The sequence below is a fragment of the Stomoxys calcitrans genome, chromosome 1 (assembly GCF_963082655.1).
Source record: "Stomoxys calcitrans chromosome 1, idStoCalc2.1, whole genome shotgun sequence".
In the NCBI taxonomy this organism is placed as follows: domain Eukaryota; kingdom Metazoa; phylum Arthropoda; class Insecta; order Diptera; family Muscidae; genus Stomoxys; species Stomoxys calcitrans.
Window position 1 is genome coordinate 206,987,093 of NC_081552.1, and position 17,926 is coordinate 207,005,018.

Here is a 17,926-nt window from a genome sequence, read left to right on the forward strand (position 1 = left end):
CTCCCAAATATATGGTGTAGGGAATTATAGTCGGCACAGCCCGACTATTGCCCTTCCTTACTGGTTTTCATTTCATTTTGTTTTTATTAATTAACAATTGAAAGATTTCATATTTTTCATGTTTAATTCTCAAAATTAGGAATTTTCCTAAATAGGGAAATCTTTTTAAACTGGCTAGATTTCTGTTAAACCCTATTCTTGACCGTCATGACATTTTAAGTCGACCCATGTCCGTCCGTCTGTCTGTCTAAAACATGGTAACTTTCAATGGGGTAAAGCTAGCCTCTTGAAATTGTTCATAAATACTTCTTATAAGTGTAGGTCGGATGGGATTGTAAATGGGCCTATCGGTCCATGTTTTAATATAGCTGTCATCGAACATTTTATGTTCGATAACGAAGAACGTATGTACCATATGAGAACTGGGACCGGTCCCTATCACCAGAGGACCTATCCCGCGACATGTTGGGACCTGTCCCATTTCCTGTAGGGTACTTAAGTTCTACGTTATCGAACATAAAAATGGTAAAAAAAAGAACGACCTATAATTTGATGTATGACACGAACAAATAGCTATAGCCTTTTCAGAGATATAAGTTGACGAAGTCCCCAAAAGTCGCTAAATGGCCAACAAATCGAGATTTTAAAAACTTTGAGGCCCGAGCAGCATGTATTAAAATTTTCCAATTGTGCCTATATTTTGGGAACCTCGAAATCTAACAAAATTAAACATTTAAGGGTGTGCCGCCAAAAAATCGACATTGATTTTTTTATCTTTGAGATAAAACCACCCTAGTGTATATATTGGTATTGCCCACTTTACAGCTATAGCGTAAGTGTTGACTATTATATAGTCTGCTTCGTTCGACTTTTGCTTTTCCCTGTATTTTTTTTTATTTATACGCATCTTTTCCGAGTTATCCATTCACATTCATTGAAATAATAAAAATAAAATTCCTGGAGATTTCTCACAGATTATAATTATAAATTTCATACAATGCAATGATAAAATAGTTGGCGTATGACTAACATTTCATTGATAAATCGTATAACGCATACGCTATGAGGTTTTAAGATTCATGTTTAGTATAGTATACATACTAAGAAACTGTAATAGAATAGAAAAAAAAACAAGCATAGAACATTTTTCAAACAGCCAGTCACTCATATGGGTGCTCTCAATTTGGCGCGAGCAAGCACTTATGATTGAAAACCGCTTTTACATTTCATGATTACCTCACACATTTCTGCAGTCATTTATTGAATTCTTTGAGGGAATGTGAGTAGCATGTCATTCCAAAAGGGCAACAGGCCCTCTCAATACAACGAAACAAGTTATTAAGAAGAGAGCTTGTTGCATTCATTTCTCTCCATTGATGTCTCTGAACTTGCATGCATACTAATACAAACATGTATTGTAGCAATGACTATGCCCCGCCGTATGCCTATTATGTACATTTGTATGTGTGCTGTTTTAATCTTATCACAACTCATGCTCATGTACTCCCCATTCGCCTTTTGTTGTTGTTGCTGCCGCTAATGATAATTTGGTGTAGCAAGTGTATATATATGTGTGTGTGTGTGTGTTTGCCTATAGGCACATTGTGGTTATAGAAATAATTGATCGGCTCTTGGCAAAAACAAAAAAAAAACGACTCCACTACTGAACACAACAAAAACACACAACAGAACACCTTCGTTTGGCCATTCCATTTATAAGCAATTGTTGAACTTAAAATTGCCTTTAGTCGTACAAGAGATTTCAGAGCGAATAGAACACTAAAAACGGAACAAAACACCAAAAGAGAAAATTCGAAAAAATAACAAATTAGAAACAACTAAAGTGAATTACACATCAACCAACAAGTCTAATAATACGAGTAATAATAACAGCAATCAGATTTCCAAAATTAAAGCAAAACAAATCATTTCATTTTATTGTTGATATTAATCATTGGCAATGATAAAAACCCATTATAAAAACCACAAATTCTGAAATAGAATTCAACAAATACAAAAAGTGCTGCTATAAAACGCACAGGAAAAATATATAAAATTTATTTAAACGCAAAATATAGAGTGCTTGAATTTTAAAATAACAAAGTGACAAAACAAAGACAATTCGTTGTTTAAACTAAACAAAAGTGCTTAAAAGCAATGAGAACCCATTCTCTAAGTGAAACTAAAGCCATTTTAAGTGATATTTGAAAAAAAAAAAACTAAAACATTTGTTACTTATTATCTGAAAAGCACTCTGCACATTCAGGAAATCCTTCAAATTTATTTAGAAGGAGCCAAACAGTGATATTCAGACAACTCCAAAAAAAAAAGACAGTGAACTTATTTGACTTTTAGTCAAGTACCTTTTGTGGATTGTTTGCTTGGCTAAGTCCTACTTCAAAATATTTTCCAAAATATTTGCCAACATGAAACTAAAGTAAGTATTAGTGAAAAGTTTTTTGTTTTATTTTTAGATTTAAAAAACAAATCAGATGAAGAATATACTGTTAAACGCCAATTTGGTGGCTATAGGACAACATATGTAAACGTGATTAAAGCAATATATGGACAGACAGACAAACGGACGTGGCCATATGGTATCAGGATGTGACTCAGGCTATGTGTCCATTGAAATACTTCTTTATATTTTATATTCTTCTCCTAAGGGAGCTATATCAGGCTATAAACCGAATCGGGCCGCACTTGGCACAGCCATTGGAAGTAATAACTTAAAACTATCTGCAACATTTTAGCCAATTCCAACAAAAATTGCGGCTTCCAAGGGCTCAAGAAGTCAAATCGGGAGATCGGTTTATATGGGAGCTGTATCCAAATCTGAACCGCTATGGCCCATTTGCAATCCCCAATTACCTACATCAATAAGAAGGATTCTGCTAAAAATGTACACAAAATAAATTTAGTTGAAGGGCATAATTTTATTTTACATAACAAACTTCTGTCGAACCTGCAAGGATGATCGAGAGACCGATTTATATGGGAGCTATATCAGGTTATAGTCTGAATTGGATCACACTTGACACAGTTGTTGGAAGTCATAACAGAACAGCGCATGCAAAATTTTAGCCAATTCGGACAAAAATTGCGGCTTGAAAGGGCTCAAAAAGTCAAATTGGGAGATCGGTTTATATGGGAGCTATATATAAATCTGAACCGATATGGCCCATTTGCAATCCACAATGACCTACCTCAACATTAAGTATCTGTGCAAAATTTCAAGCGGCTAGCTATACGCATTCGACCGCTATCGTGATTTCGACAGACGGACGGACGGACATGGCTAGATCGAATCAGAATGTCGAGACGATACAGAATATATACACTTTATGGGATTCCCAGTTCAATATTTCGAGGTGTTACAAAAAGGAATCACATACCCCAATCCTATGGTGATTGGTATAAAAAACCAAATTGAAGAGAGCAACCCACCTCAAATCGCTGCCAAATGGATATTTGTAAGTAGAATATGAATCTTCTATTTACTTGCGGCACCATGACCCCAGGGGTCAGTGTCAACGGTTGAGATGAAGGAGGGACCCAAATTAGAGTAAACCAAGATAAAACCAATCAGGTTTACTATAAAAACATGTAGATTTCTCGGCACATGTTAGATCATAAACTTTAACGGGTGTTAAAAGCAACTACAGCAGGTGACACCACCGTGAGGTTAGCCTTAACGGTTGAGATGAAGAAGGGACCAAGGTAAGCGTCCGATTTGATAAGTTTAAACTAATCAGATTCTTTGAATGGTATAGGCCGCCGTAACGCCTGGGCTCGAATCCTGACGAGAACCTCAGTGGTGTTAATCCCCTCCTAATACTGGTGACATTTTTGGGGCTACCATTCCATGTTAAAACTCCTCCCAAGAGAGGTGTCGCAGGGCGTTCAGTCTCGGCTTTAAAAAGGAGATACCTTAACGTTGAGATTAAAATTTGAATCGAACAGCACTCATTGATATGTGGGAAGTTTGCCCATGTTCCTGTTTATGGGCAACTTTGCAATTTCCACTCTATAGTAGAATATTTACCTGTATATTTACCCCATTATCCTTAGATATACCTAAAATCTTCTCATTATTACTATTGTTGTTGTCCATATCCAGATACCACAAATGTAAGGGAAGGGAAGTCTATCGCAACATAAATCCTTCCCCCGATCTTTAGCTCTACCGATCCACTGGAAACAGTTTTAGCTACCCTTCAATGTGTGTAAAATTGTCTTTCTCAAATGGATACCTAATACCAGGAGCAGAGATATTTTAGAGCATCAAAATAAAATGCACATCCGATCCACTCAACAAAATCAATATTTTATTAACTCATATCGATATTTTGAGATTTTGCGGACGGACTAGAGCAATTTTATAAAATAGAAGATATAAAGAAAACATTAGCATTGGCTCACAAACTCAATACAGGAGATATATGCCACAAAAAAAATATTATTTTACTATAAGAGCTAAAATTATATATATTAAACTTAATCTTACCAAGCCCACAACTTGCTTATAATACAAAGACAAACAGAAGGTGTAATAATATTTTTTTAACCAGGCATAGATTTAACAAAGACATGAACTGCCTTATCTTAGGACTAACTGTGCTAGCTGTCGATCAATTTCGATTCTTATCTATGAGTCAACAATGAAGAACACCAAACAGTAAAGCCATTTACTGTTAAAATAATGTTGGGTTGTATTTTCTAGCAACAGCAACAATTAGAATATCATTGAGGAATCTTTGGTATATGAACGAATGGCAAAATAAACTCCAGTGGTATTGCAATTTACGTTCAATATACTTATTTTGATGCTTAAGTAGTACACCAATCATTAACATGCTCTGAAATGTTGTACTGACGGACGAAAACTCCAATGAGTTTCAGAATCATCTAGCAAAATCTTTAACCAAATGTTGTGCAATTTCTTTTAAACATTATCTTACTCTCCAGTAATGTCCAAATAATCAAATATCTACTCTTTGGGGTTTATATAACGTCAGAAATGTTCATTGCTATTACGTTTACCTCAACATTTTTGATGTCCTCAGATCCCTTTGTTTTATTTTCCTTTTTCTCTATCTCCTAGTTGTAACATTATTGATTTGTTCTCAATATCTAGAAATATTTATTTATGCTATGCTAATCAATGTTATCGCTTGAGATAACTATGTTTGAAACTTGTTAACGGCTACGATGAATTTCCTTCATTCAGTTGTCATGGGCTTTTAACTGTAACCACTGACCCAGTATTTCATCATTTGCGATGTAAATACATATAAGTAGCCACATCCGAACCATACTTATCACTCAGGTGTTATATAGTTATAAATAATAATTTTACTATTTTGGTATAGTTAAAAGAGCATGTGACTGAATACATTTACAAAACAAGCAATACCTACATCTTTGTTCATAGATTTTAGTGTAGGTGTGAAAGTGGGTGTGAAGGTAGACCATATTCAGCAAACCATTGAAAGTAATTCCCATTGACATTTACAACTTGTTACCTAGTGATAAGGTCCATCATTTTGATAAGTTCCACTATTTTGAAGGATCCATGTAGAGATGAAAGAACAAAGCCAATATTATTTAAGCAAACCTTGATAAGTAGAGAAGAAAGAACAATAAACCAGAAGGTAAACATCCAAAGGAGAGATTGTTGAATGAGTACTGAAGAAAAGAAATTGCCAGTTCCTCAGACTAAGCAAGACACATATCACCCCACTGGTGGACGCATTTCGATAATCTCATCGGCTCCATCCCGATCTATGGCCGTCCGTCTGACCGGCCTATAGTTCACAGCCTGATGTTCGTATTACTTATAGTTGAGATCATAAGAACAAATCCTATGTGAAATCTGAACTACTACTATCAGACTGTTCGCTGTAAACTTTTTCACTGAGTGGTTTTTGTGTTGGAGACGAGCTTTTCGTCTTCCATTTAGAAACAATATCATTGAAAGCTGTTTTTCTAAGTTCCCCGTGCTCAGGGTGTACTATCATCTTTTTCATCTGTTTGGCTTTTAACAGCCGGTCATGCGAGTAAATTTTTGTCCCATTGTTTTTCAAGTCGAACTTAATGACCAAGCGAGTGCAAAATCCAAAGGAGAGATTGTTGAAGGAGTCTTGAAGAAAAGAAATTGGCAGTTCCTTAAACTTCGCATCTTTACCTAAAAACAGTAAGGAAAGGCAACTGCATAATACCCTACCGATTCTAAGTGCAAAGTGGGAGCTATATCTAATTCTGAACCAATTTCGATGGCTCTCGGCGGATGTTTGTTTTCAGATGGGTTATTAAACAATCCGTATCAAATTTTTATCAAATATGTTCAAACTGTAATAACTCCGTTTTACAAATTACAACATTTTGCATATATGGCAGCTATATCTAAATCTGAACCGATTTTGATCAAACTTTTTAGATATTGTGGTAGTCGTTGAGGAAAGCGTTCTACAAAATCTTGACAAGATTGGTCAATAAATGTGCTTGCAGTGGCTCTGGTATTGAAAATCGGAGATTTATATATATATATATATATATATATATATATATATATATATATATATATATAAGAGCTATATCTAAATCTGATTCGATTATTTTAAATTCACCAGTAATGTCGAGAGTCTAAAGACAATCCTTCCTGCAAAATTTCCGTAGAATCATTTAACAAATGACCACATAATTGCAATATTAGTTCAAATCGGACGAACATGTGTATGGGAGCTACACCCATATCTTAACTGATTTTCAAAAGGCTTCATCTCTAGGTAAAAAAACATGCCTGTATCAAATCGGATAAAATTGCGACCCGTACTTTGTACACAAATTAACATGGACAATTAACATACCCTGTACCACAGTGAAGAAGTCAAATCCGGGGATCGGTTTATATGGGGCTATATCTGTTTATAGACCAAATCGGATCATACTTGGCATGGATGTTGCCAAGTATGATCTTCGAAATTTCAGCCAATTTGGATGAAAATTAGGGCGTCTTAGGGCTCAAAAAGTTTATATGGTCTGTTTTTAGACCGTTCAAATCGTACTTGGAATGTATGTTGGAAGTCATAAGTCAAGTGTTTGTTCCAAATTGCAGCCAAATCGGATAAAAATTAAGTCTTCTAATATACATCTCTTTATAGAGCGATTCGGATCATATTTGGCATGGACGTTCATTGACAAGTATGGGGTTAACAAGTTGATATATCTAGCATAACATTATGCAATAATTTAGTTCTATATAAGCTTGCTCCTTAAATCGTTTTGTGGAGAACAATATGAGTGGTTATAAAGACATTTCTTCAGCAACCTATTTTGAGCAACTTGCAATTTGCTTAAATTACATTTGGCTATGCTCATAAAAATATCCATAGCAACGATTGATTTGAAGATTTATGCGACTTTTCATCATTGAAACTGTATGGTTTCCATCGACGCAGGGATTTCGAATGATGCACTCTGTAAACTTCAACTAACGTTTTAAGCAATCAGTAATATTTTGACTTATTTTTGTGAGCCATCAAGGATACAATTTAATCATGACCTATTTGAGAATGCAATTCATTTTGCATAACTCAAAGTCAACTAACAACAAAGAACTAACCTGTGAACACCAACTTCTTATTATGGAGTCGGTCCCTTTTTTTATTGAACATTATTGATGAAGAGATTTCATATACAAACATACATGTACTATTTTAAAATTCATTTATACGATAAGTTAATCAGAAAGTCATTGCCATTCTAACTGGTTATATACAAAGTGAATTTCATACAATCATGTCCATAAGTATGGCGTCCACAGTTTAAATTATAGCCACTCAACCAGATGCCACTAATTTGATAAGAAATGTCTGAATGATGTTAATCAAAAAAGTGTCCATTAAAGCTGATTGATGTGTATATTTATTTCGTATATATGTATATATATACTTGGGTGGGAACTTTGTTATTCCATAAGAAAAAGAAATATAGTAACTAGGCAAAAATCCTTCTCCTTGAAGATTTGGTAGAAAACTGTTATACAGTTGATTATATGCGATCACGCTTTTAATGAATGAAACATACATCCAACAAATACAATACTTCAGTCTTGATATAAATAAAAAAATTTTAATCGAAACCAAAAGCCTTTATTAAATTTAATCAGAACTTTTATGAAAGCTTAGACCATTATCAATATACGATATTTCGAAATGTTATTTCCCATGACTCATTAAACATTAAAATGTGACTAAATTTATTATTCAAAACACCTCAAATCAGGATATGGTTTTGTTCTATTTGTAATACATTAATAAATAGATTGTTGAGTTTTCTTGAGGGAATCTATAAAACATATTAATGCAGTAAAATATGACAATATTTTGATGAATAAAATCTACATATAGTATTCAATCCTAAAATTCAATTTTTATGTTAACTGATGGTCTTTGAGCTAATCCTGCACTCCTTCATTAATGTTATTCTTATTTGTACTATAAACTCAATATGATTCAAATAAATAATGTAAGTTTTTCATATAAAATATTCTTGATTTCAATCAAAAAATTAATGATGTCAAATTTATATAAAATTAAAGAACAAAATAGGTAAACAAGCGTTTCGATCGGAAGCTTCGCATTTTATTAATAACATAGAAAAAATTGTTTTCACAATTTTAAAGATTTGAGCCAAAGTTTTTGGGTAGCATTTCCTTTAGGGAAAGATTTTTTACTTTATATTTAAGAATTCTTAACCCAAACAGAAGTTTTTTAGGTACTTAACTTTCCGTCTTTTTATTAAAGTCAAAAATGTTTTAATCAAGGTGTTTTCGAGAAGGGGTGGACCACCAGAAACTTTGTCCACATTTGAATATCAGATTCGTATTCTACTCTCCAGTACCTTTCATTTGATACCTATAATGCCCCGATCGGTCCACTTTAGATTTTGGGTTGAGTTTTTGGCATAAGGGAGGGTCCGTCCCCCTTCCGATACCGAAAAATTATATGGCCCATGTTTCCTTCCATACCAACCTTCACAATATGCGAAAATTTCGAGAAAATCGGTTCTGACGTATGTATGCGTGATTGGCTAATGTACCCATTTTGGGCGTTTTTGTGGGGGTGGGATGACCCCTTATACTTCGACATGAATTTGTATGCCAGATTCGTTATCTCCTACCGCATATTTTTCATTTGATACCCATATTGTCCTTATCGTTCCACTTTTGATTTTGGATGGTGTTTTTGGGGTAACGGTGGAGGATCTGCCCCCATCCGTTATTAATAAATTATGAAGCCTATTCTACTTCCTGACCATATTCGTAAACTACTCCCGAATACCTTTCATTTGAGTCCCATATTGTCATGATCGTCAAATAAACCTGTTTTAAGGGGTTTTGGGGCTGAGGCGGCACCCCAGGTACTTGGACCCAACTTTTATTATGAAATTCGTACTCTACTCTTGAATACCTTTCATTTGAATCTCATATTGTTCGATCGGTCCACTTTTATTTTTGGGTTGTACTTTTGGCGTAAGGGAGAGGTTCCGCCCCCTCCTGATATAAAAAAATTATATAGCCTATGTTTCCTTCCAGACTAACCTACACAATCGGTGAATATTTCAAGATAATCGGTTCAGCCGTTTTTGAGTCTATACGGAACAAACAAACAAATAAACCGAGAAACATACAAACAAACACAAATTGAATTTTATATATAAGAAGATATATCAACCGATTTTAACTTCTAGAGCCACTGCAAGCATATTTTTTTACAAATCTTGCCAAAACTTTGTACAACGCTTTCCTTGACAACCCACAACATCTGAAAAGTATCCCATATATATTTTCGTCCCAATTTTGAGAAATATTGCAATAAAGTGCTCATTTGTTAACCGATTATCTCGAAATTTGGCAAGATTTTCTCTTGACTCTGGACATTACTGTTGAATTTCATGGAAATCGGTTCAGATTTAGATATTGCTTTCATATATATAAATATCGCCCGATTTTAACTTCTAGAGTCACAGCGAGCGCATTTATTGACCCATCTTGCAAAATTTTGCAAAACGCTTTCCTCCATGACTGCCACAGTATCTGAGAAGTTTGCTCGAAATCGGTTCAGATTTAGATATATCTCCCATATATATATTTTCGTCCGATTTTGAGAAACGTTGCAATAAAGTGCTCATTTGTCAACCGATTCTCTCGTAATTTGACAGGAGGGTTTCTCTCTTGACTTTCGACATTACCGGTGAATTTCATAGAAATCGGTTCAGATTTAGATATATCTGCCATATGTACATCGCCCGATTTACACTTCTACAGCCACTGCAAGCGCATTTATCGACCCATCTTGCCAAAACTTTGTACAACGCTTTCCTTGACATCTACCTCAGAAGTTTGCTCCAAATCGGTTGAGATTTAGGTATATCTCCCATATATATATTTTCGTCCGATTTTGAGAAATATTGCAATAAAGTGCTCATTTGTCAACCGATTCTCTCGATATTTGGCAGGAGGGTTTCTCTCTTGACTTTCGACATTACCGGTGAATTTCATAGAAATCGGTTCAGATTTAGATATAGCTGCCATATATGTACATCGCCCGATTTTCACTTCTACAGCCACTGCAAGCGCATTTATTGACTAATTTTGCTAAAATTTGGCACAACGCTTTCCTTGACGACTACCACAATATCTGAGAAGTTTTCTCGAAATCGGTTCAGATTTATATATAGCTCCCATATATATTTTCGTCAGATTTTTGGTAATTTGCAATAATGTTGTCATTTGTCAACCGTAATTGCTCGAAATTTGGTAGGGATTGTTTAATAACCCATCTGAAAACTTCCACCGAGCTCCATCAAAATTGATTCACAATTGAATATAGCCTCCACATTGTACTTATAGGGTAGGTGTAGGGTATTACACGGCACCGCCCGATAGTTTCTTATTATTAGTTAATATCAAATAAGTATCCAAATTTAACAGCCTTGTTCCAATCCAAACTTTATGTTATTCTTAACACTATGTAATAACTATGAAAAATTCCACAGTTCTTATGGCTGTCCAGTGAATGATTCAGCATACCATGGAACTCAGTTTTATCTTTATGATCATACCATTTAATGTCTTTTGCAGAATGCACATTCCTTCACTTGTTCCATACACCTTTATGTCATAAGATATTCTAATAAAAAAAAAATGAAATATCGAAGCGTGACCAAGTTTTATCTTTATAGCATCGAACCAAAGTTGAATTTTTTTTTATTATTGATTGCCATTATATGGGTTATAAGCTTAAGCAACTATGTACTCTAGGCGCTCCATAAGGAAAGCAGTAACAATTTTCATATTTTGGACATGCTAATGCAATGCTTAAAGGAAGCCACGCGTTATTATCATAACGAATTAACAGGTACTTAAAATCAAATTCAAATTTCCAAAAATACGAATTCAAAATGCTCAAGACAACACACGAGGTAAGCCGTTTGGCTCAAGTGTGAACTTGGTTTATTGGCTACTAGTGGTGGCAACAGTAGAGCTCATACAGTCAGCTGGTCAAGTTTTTTCGAGTTTCATTACCCAAACGCCTCACGTCTCCAGCGGCTGTGGTTGCAGAACCTATTTTGAATTAGAAAATATTTTGCACTGATTTGTGAATAAAAAATTCACATAGACTCGGTGAAACCCACCTAACCAACAATGTGATGAATACCTCCTAGCAATCATAAAAAAAAAATCAAGAATCCCCGCTTGAATAAGCCGGCGGGCATGCATAACAAGTTCGGTATCAATCTACGTAACAATGAAACCGATAATATTACATACACGTACGCATACGCATACGTATAAAGCGCATAAAAGCTCATAAGTGGTTTCCGGTAGTGATTTCATTTAGAAACGCAATTATTTTTCTCAGACGTACTTGGAAAAGGTTTATCACTTTATCACTTAGCTAAGATCCAATTATTTTCACATTGTACAGATATTAATTAAACATTTTGCAAACATTCGTGAACAAAATTCCGCGACAAAATGCCTATGAGAGGGGGATTTTAGAAAATTCCCCTATTGTGTAAAGGTTATTAATTTTTCTTATTGATTCTTTTTATCAATATTGATAGGAGTAACAAAGTACGTCTGTAGCAGGCATGTCATTTTGACAATGACTTAAGAATGCCGAAAAATAGTTTTTGACAAATGTGATGTTGTTAACCCATTAACGACGGAAGGGGTCCGAAAGCGGATCCTTTAATCTTTATTCGTTCGACTGCTATCGTGATTTCGATAGACGGAGGAACGGATGGACGGACAGACATGGCTATGTCAAGACGATTCAGCATATATGTACTTTATGGGGTCGCATTAATCTGCAAGGCGTTACAAACGGACTGTCTAGGTTAGTATACCTCCACCCATACTATAGTGTTGGGTATAATAACTAAAAGATGCCACTATCTTAGTTTCTATTTCCGCAAATCTTGTCTAGCCTTCTTATATAATGTGATAAACCATGATAATCACAATATCCTAATTTATGTCGCCCACGAAAAACATATAATCTTGCAGTGCATTCATTACACACCCTGGCGTTGGATTAAAATAAAAAAAAAATAAAACGAAACAAAACAACACCAAAAATACTTCGTATTTGTTTGTAAACATATTTAATCAATTACCGCTCTTTTGTTTGCTAATTTTTTTTTATTTATTTACACACTTCCCAGTTCCATTCAAATGCTGTAGGTGTGGGATTAAGTATTAAGCACTCGGAACAAAAAAAAAGGTCCATAGTAAACACAGCGTTTATTAAACAAATGACGTTGGAACCATGGGTACATAGCATTCCCCCACCAAACGAACCACGGGTTCGTGAAATAATTTCGATTCTTTGTTAATAATAATTTTGCCAGACTGGTAGGAAGAAGATCTTTAGGGCGAGGGAGGGTAAGCACAAGGGAGACAAAAATGGTTTAGATGTCGTGCTGTGATTATTGCCGCCGTTATTGTTTCTGAGAACATACAAAATATTTTTGTCTGAGCAAAACATTTGCAATTAACGACAATTTTGGAAGAATAAAAAAAGTAAAAGCCGGACCGAATCTTATAGACCCTCCACCATAGATCGCATTTGTCAAATTCTTTGCCCGTTATCTCTTTATAGATGCTAGGGAAGCTATATATAAGGTTATGAACCGATTCGGGCCATACACGGATTGGATGTTGCAGAGTAAAGTAGATGCCATTGTGCAAAATTTCAAGCAAACGAATTGCGCCCTCTAGGGGCTAAAGAAGTAAAATCGGCAGATCGATATATATGGGAGCTATATCAAGTTATAGACCGATTCAAACCATATAGACCATATTACAGGTCATAGAAAACATCACTGTGCACAATTTCAGAAAAATCGGTTAAGAAGTCCGCCTTCTAGAGGCTCAACGATTGTACTAATCGGGAAATCGGTTTATTGGGGGACTACATCAGGGTTCGGAGGTCAGGTATCAGAAGGCCACCGTAGCGCAGAGTTTAACATGTCCGCCTGGTCTCGAATCCTGGCGAGAACATCAGAAAAAAATTTCATTGGTGGTCTTCCCCTACTAATGCTGGCACCATTTGTGAGGTACTATGCCATGTAAAAACTTGTCTCCCAAGAGGTGTCGCCGTTCGGACTCGAGGTCCCTTAGCATTGAGCTTAAACTTGAATCGGACTGCACTCATTAATATGTGCGAAGTTTGCCCCTGTTCGTTAGTGAAATGTTCGTGGACAAAAATAAATTTCAGTCAAATTGGATAAAAATTACGCCCTCTAGTAGCTCAAGATCGATTTATATGACAGCTATATCAGGTTATGGACCGATCTGAATCATACTTAGCACAGTTGTCAAGTGTCAAGATCCCAGGTCAGTTTATGTGGCTTATATACTTATCACAGTTTTTGGAAGTCATAACAAAACACCACATACAAAATGACAGCCAAATTGGATAAGAATTGCGCCCTTTATTGGCTCAAGAAGTCACGATCGCAGATCGGTTTACATCGGCTATATCAGGTTGTAAACCAATTTCAACCATACTTAGCACAGTTGTTGGAAGTTATGAAAAAAAACGTCATGCAAAATTTCAGCCAAATCATATAAGAATTGCGCCCTCTAGTGGCTAAAGAAGTCAAGTTCCAGATCGGTTTATATGACGGCTATATCGGGTTATAAGCCGATTCAGACCATACATGGCACGAATATCGAAGGTCGTAGAAGAGGCAGTTGTGAAAAATCAGACAAGAACTGGACCCTCTAAGAGCTCAAGAAGTGCATTCGGCAGTTCGGTTTATATGGGAGCTATATCACGTTTCAGACCGATTTAGATGTTATAGAAACAATCACTGTACATACTTTCAGCCAAATCATTTAAAAATTACGCCCTCTAGAGGCTCAAGAAGTATAATCGGGAGATCAGGCTTTGGACCGCATCTGTTGAATGTCATAGAAAACATCATAGTACAAAAAATGACGCCCTCTAGAGGCTCAAGAAGTAAATTCGGGAGATCAGTTTACATAGGTGCAATACTAGGTTAAGGACCGATTCAGACTATATTTGGAATGTATGTGTGAGGTAGAACAAGTCGTTGTATAAAATTTCAGCCATATTGGAGAACGATTGCGCCCTCTAGACCCTCAAGAACTATAATCGGGAGATCGTTTTACAAAGGTGCTATAACAGGTTAAGGACCGATTCAGACGATATTTAGCACATATGTGTGAGGTAGAACAAGTTGTTGTATAAAATTTCAGCCAAATTAACGCCCTTTAGAGGCTCAAGAAGTTTGCATAGGTGCTGTATTAGGTATGTATTAGGCACGTATGTGTAAGGTAATAGAAGTCTTTTCACAAAATTTAAGGAATATCAGATAAGAACTGCGCCCTCTAGAGGCTTAAAAAGTCAAGATCCGAGATCGATTTATATGAGAGCTATATCAGGTTATGAACTGATTTATACCATACTTGGCATGGTTGTTGGAAGTCAAAAAAGAGCACTTCATGCATTTTAGCCAAATCGGAAAATAATTGCGCTCTCTAGAGGCTCAAGAAATACAATCGTGAGATCGGTTTATATGGGATCTGTATCAGGTTACGGTTCGATTCAGACTATATTTGGCACCTATGTTGAAGGTCGCAGGTGAAGTCGTCGGTCGTACGAAATTTCAAATCGGATAAGAACTTAAAATGTACACGTGAGTGAATTTTCACTCACTAGACACGCACGATTTTTTCATTCATGCATTCAGACAAAGTAACAGTTTGGTGTAGTTTATGGGCTGGTGGCATCATTGGACCGTACTTCTTCAAAGATGATGCCTAACATCATCAGTTTGATCTATAATTTAAACATGAATCATCTTACAAACGAACAACGCTTGCAAATTATTGAATATTATTATCAAAATGCGTGCTCTGTTAAGAAAGTTCATCTTCAGCGACGAAGCTAATTTTTGGCTCAATGGGTGTGTAAATAAGCAGAATTGTCGATTTTGGAGTGAAGATCAGCCAGAAGCAAAGATGTGAATGGTGAGCGCTACCGTGAGATGATATCCAACTTTTTTTTGCCCAAATTGCAAGAGCTTGACTTCCATGACATGTGGTTTCAACAAGACAGTGCCACGTGCCACACAGCAAGCGTAACAGTGGACTTATTGAGAGGCGAGTTCGATGAACATTTTATTTCACATTCGGCACCGGTCAATGGGCCGCTTTTTTGTAGGGCTATGTTAAAGCTCATGTCTATACAGACAAGCCCGTTTGAATTGACGCATTGGAAGACAACATTGAAGCATTTATTCGTGAGATACCGGCCGAAATGTTGGAAAGAGTATGCCAAAATTGGTTTAAGCGGGAGGCGCAATCACGGTCAACATTTGCACGAAATTATGTTCAAACATTAAATTATATGGAACTTACTATCGGTTCAAATAAAGATTTCATGCATTTTTCTGAATTTTATGTATTTTTTTTTAAATTTCCTATAGCACTTAAAAACCACCCTTTACATATTACCAAACTCGGAGTGAATATCGCGAGGCCTAAGCTAACTGATTGTGTAAAACTTCAGATAAATCGAATAAAAAATGCGACTTTCATGAACACAAGACCTTAAATCGGGAGATTGGTATATATGGCAGAATTATCCAAATATAAACTGATGTGGACCGTGTGGTACATGAATGTCAAGGGCCTAACACAACTCACTGTCCCAAATTTTAGCGATATCCGACTATAACTGTTTGCTTTGATGGGCCTAAGACCTTAAATCGTCAGATTGGCCTATATGGGGGAAATATCAAGATATAGCCCATCTTCGAACTTAAACTGCCTATGGACAAAAAAAAAAAGAATATGTGCAAAGTTTAAGCTCAATATTTTTATTTTTGAAAACTGTAGCATGATTTCAACAGACACAATGACGGATGAACAGACGGAATGACTACATCGTCTTAAATATTTACGATGATCCAAAATATATATACTTTATAGAGTCGCTCAATATTTCGATGTGTTACAAACGTAATGACTAGATTAGTATACCCCCCATCCAAAGATGTGGGTATAAAAATGATATCTGATATTGCTACAAACTATCTAGTATGTAGGTAGAAACTATTCAATGAATGGGAGCAATTCTCCGTTACCAGACAGCACCATCCATCCACCAACTATACCATTGGAATTTATCTTATCATTGAATGAGTACAATAACCGATTGTATAGTTATAAGATTTTGTAACCCCAGACATTCGAACATCAAATACATAAAAATACAAATACACTAGGAAAAAGATCATACAATGGTGATATGTTTAAGATAATAATATGTAGACTGGAAGAACAAGTAAAAACTAAAATTGGTCGGGGCAATTCTTGGGTACCCATCATCATGGATTTTGCAAAACAACTTTTAACTATGTTTAGGTCGGGATTAGTTTGTAGAAATCAAATAGGGAAATAGTTGACTCATTTAAGGTCTCAAAATGATTTGATTGATTTGAAGAGGGCATCAGTATTTTCCACTCCTAAAAAAATAATGCACTAGCCATAAAGGAAATTTACGACAACTAAATCTCATTTTTGAACAACTTTGGACTTTGTTTACGATAAAATTTTAAGATCTTTCATGATATGCGCCGTAGAAATTCTTGCCGCCTTCATTTGGAAACCTTTTGGAGCGTATTTTTTGTTTGTGGTATTGTGTATATGACCATTTTTCTACCACAACCGCATTCCTACTCTAAGGGAAATGGGACAGGTCCCAAACCTGTCACGGGATATGTCCTCTGGTGATAGGGACCGGTCCCAGTTCTCGTACCCTTACATAGAAAAAAACCGCTCACTTTTATAAGGGTTTGCCACCATTCTAACACCGCAGGATATGTCCTGAGACAGTTCGAAAAGGATGAGTATACTTTGGAAGTATTTTTAAGGGAGATAACATTAGTAAGCAAATATATTAAACGGATAAGCAATTTTCAACATAAGCAATTTTCAACAATAATTAAGCGACTTTTTAAAAAAATAATCAACAATCATAAGTAATGACAAAACTTACATTTTTCCTTCCCTGTAGGATATGACAGGTAACTATTTCTCCAGTTTAGGATCGGTAAATTTGGAGCAATTGACTACACATTTCCCGTAGGTTACCAATACACTGACAATTACCCCATAAAAAAACCGAAAATGACATGCCTCTGACCCTCAGAAAATGAAAATTTCAGCCAAATGGAAGCCACATTTTGGCTGAAATTTTGCACATAGTATTCTGTTATGACTTCCAACCCAACAACTGTGCAAAGTACGGTCCAAATCGGTCAAGAACCTGATATAGCTCCCACATAAACCGATCTCTCGATTTGATTTCTTGATCCCCTG

The 17,926-nt window shown here is 35.7% G+C and overlaps 1 protein-coding gene across 1 annotated transcript in view; it reads left to right on the forward strand.

Annotated features, from left to right (window-relative positions):
• Nucleotides 1-1,762: 1,762 nt before the first annotated feature.
• LOC106091821 (guanine nucleotide-binding protein G(f) subunit alpha) overlaps nt 1,763-17,926 on the forward strand; it is a 34,108-nt gene continuing 17,944 nt past the window's right edge. Inside the window, exon 1 of the mRNA XM_013258496.2 lies at nt 1,763-2,437. Within this exon, the coding sequence (XP_013113950.1) occupies nt 2,427-2,437 (11 nt within the window). The 5' untranslated portion in view covers nt 1,763-2,426. The remainder of the gene's footprint in view (nt 2,438-17,926) is intronic.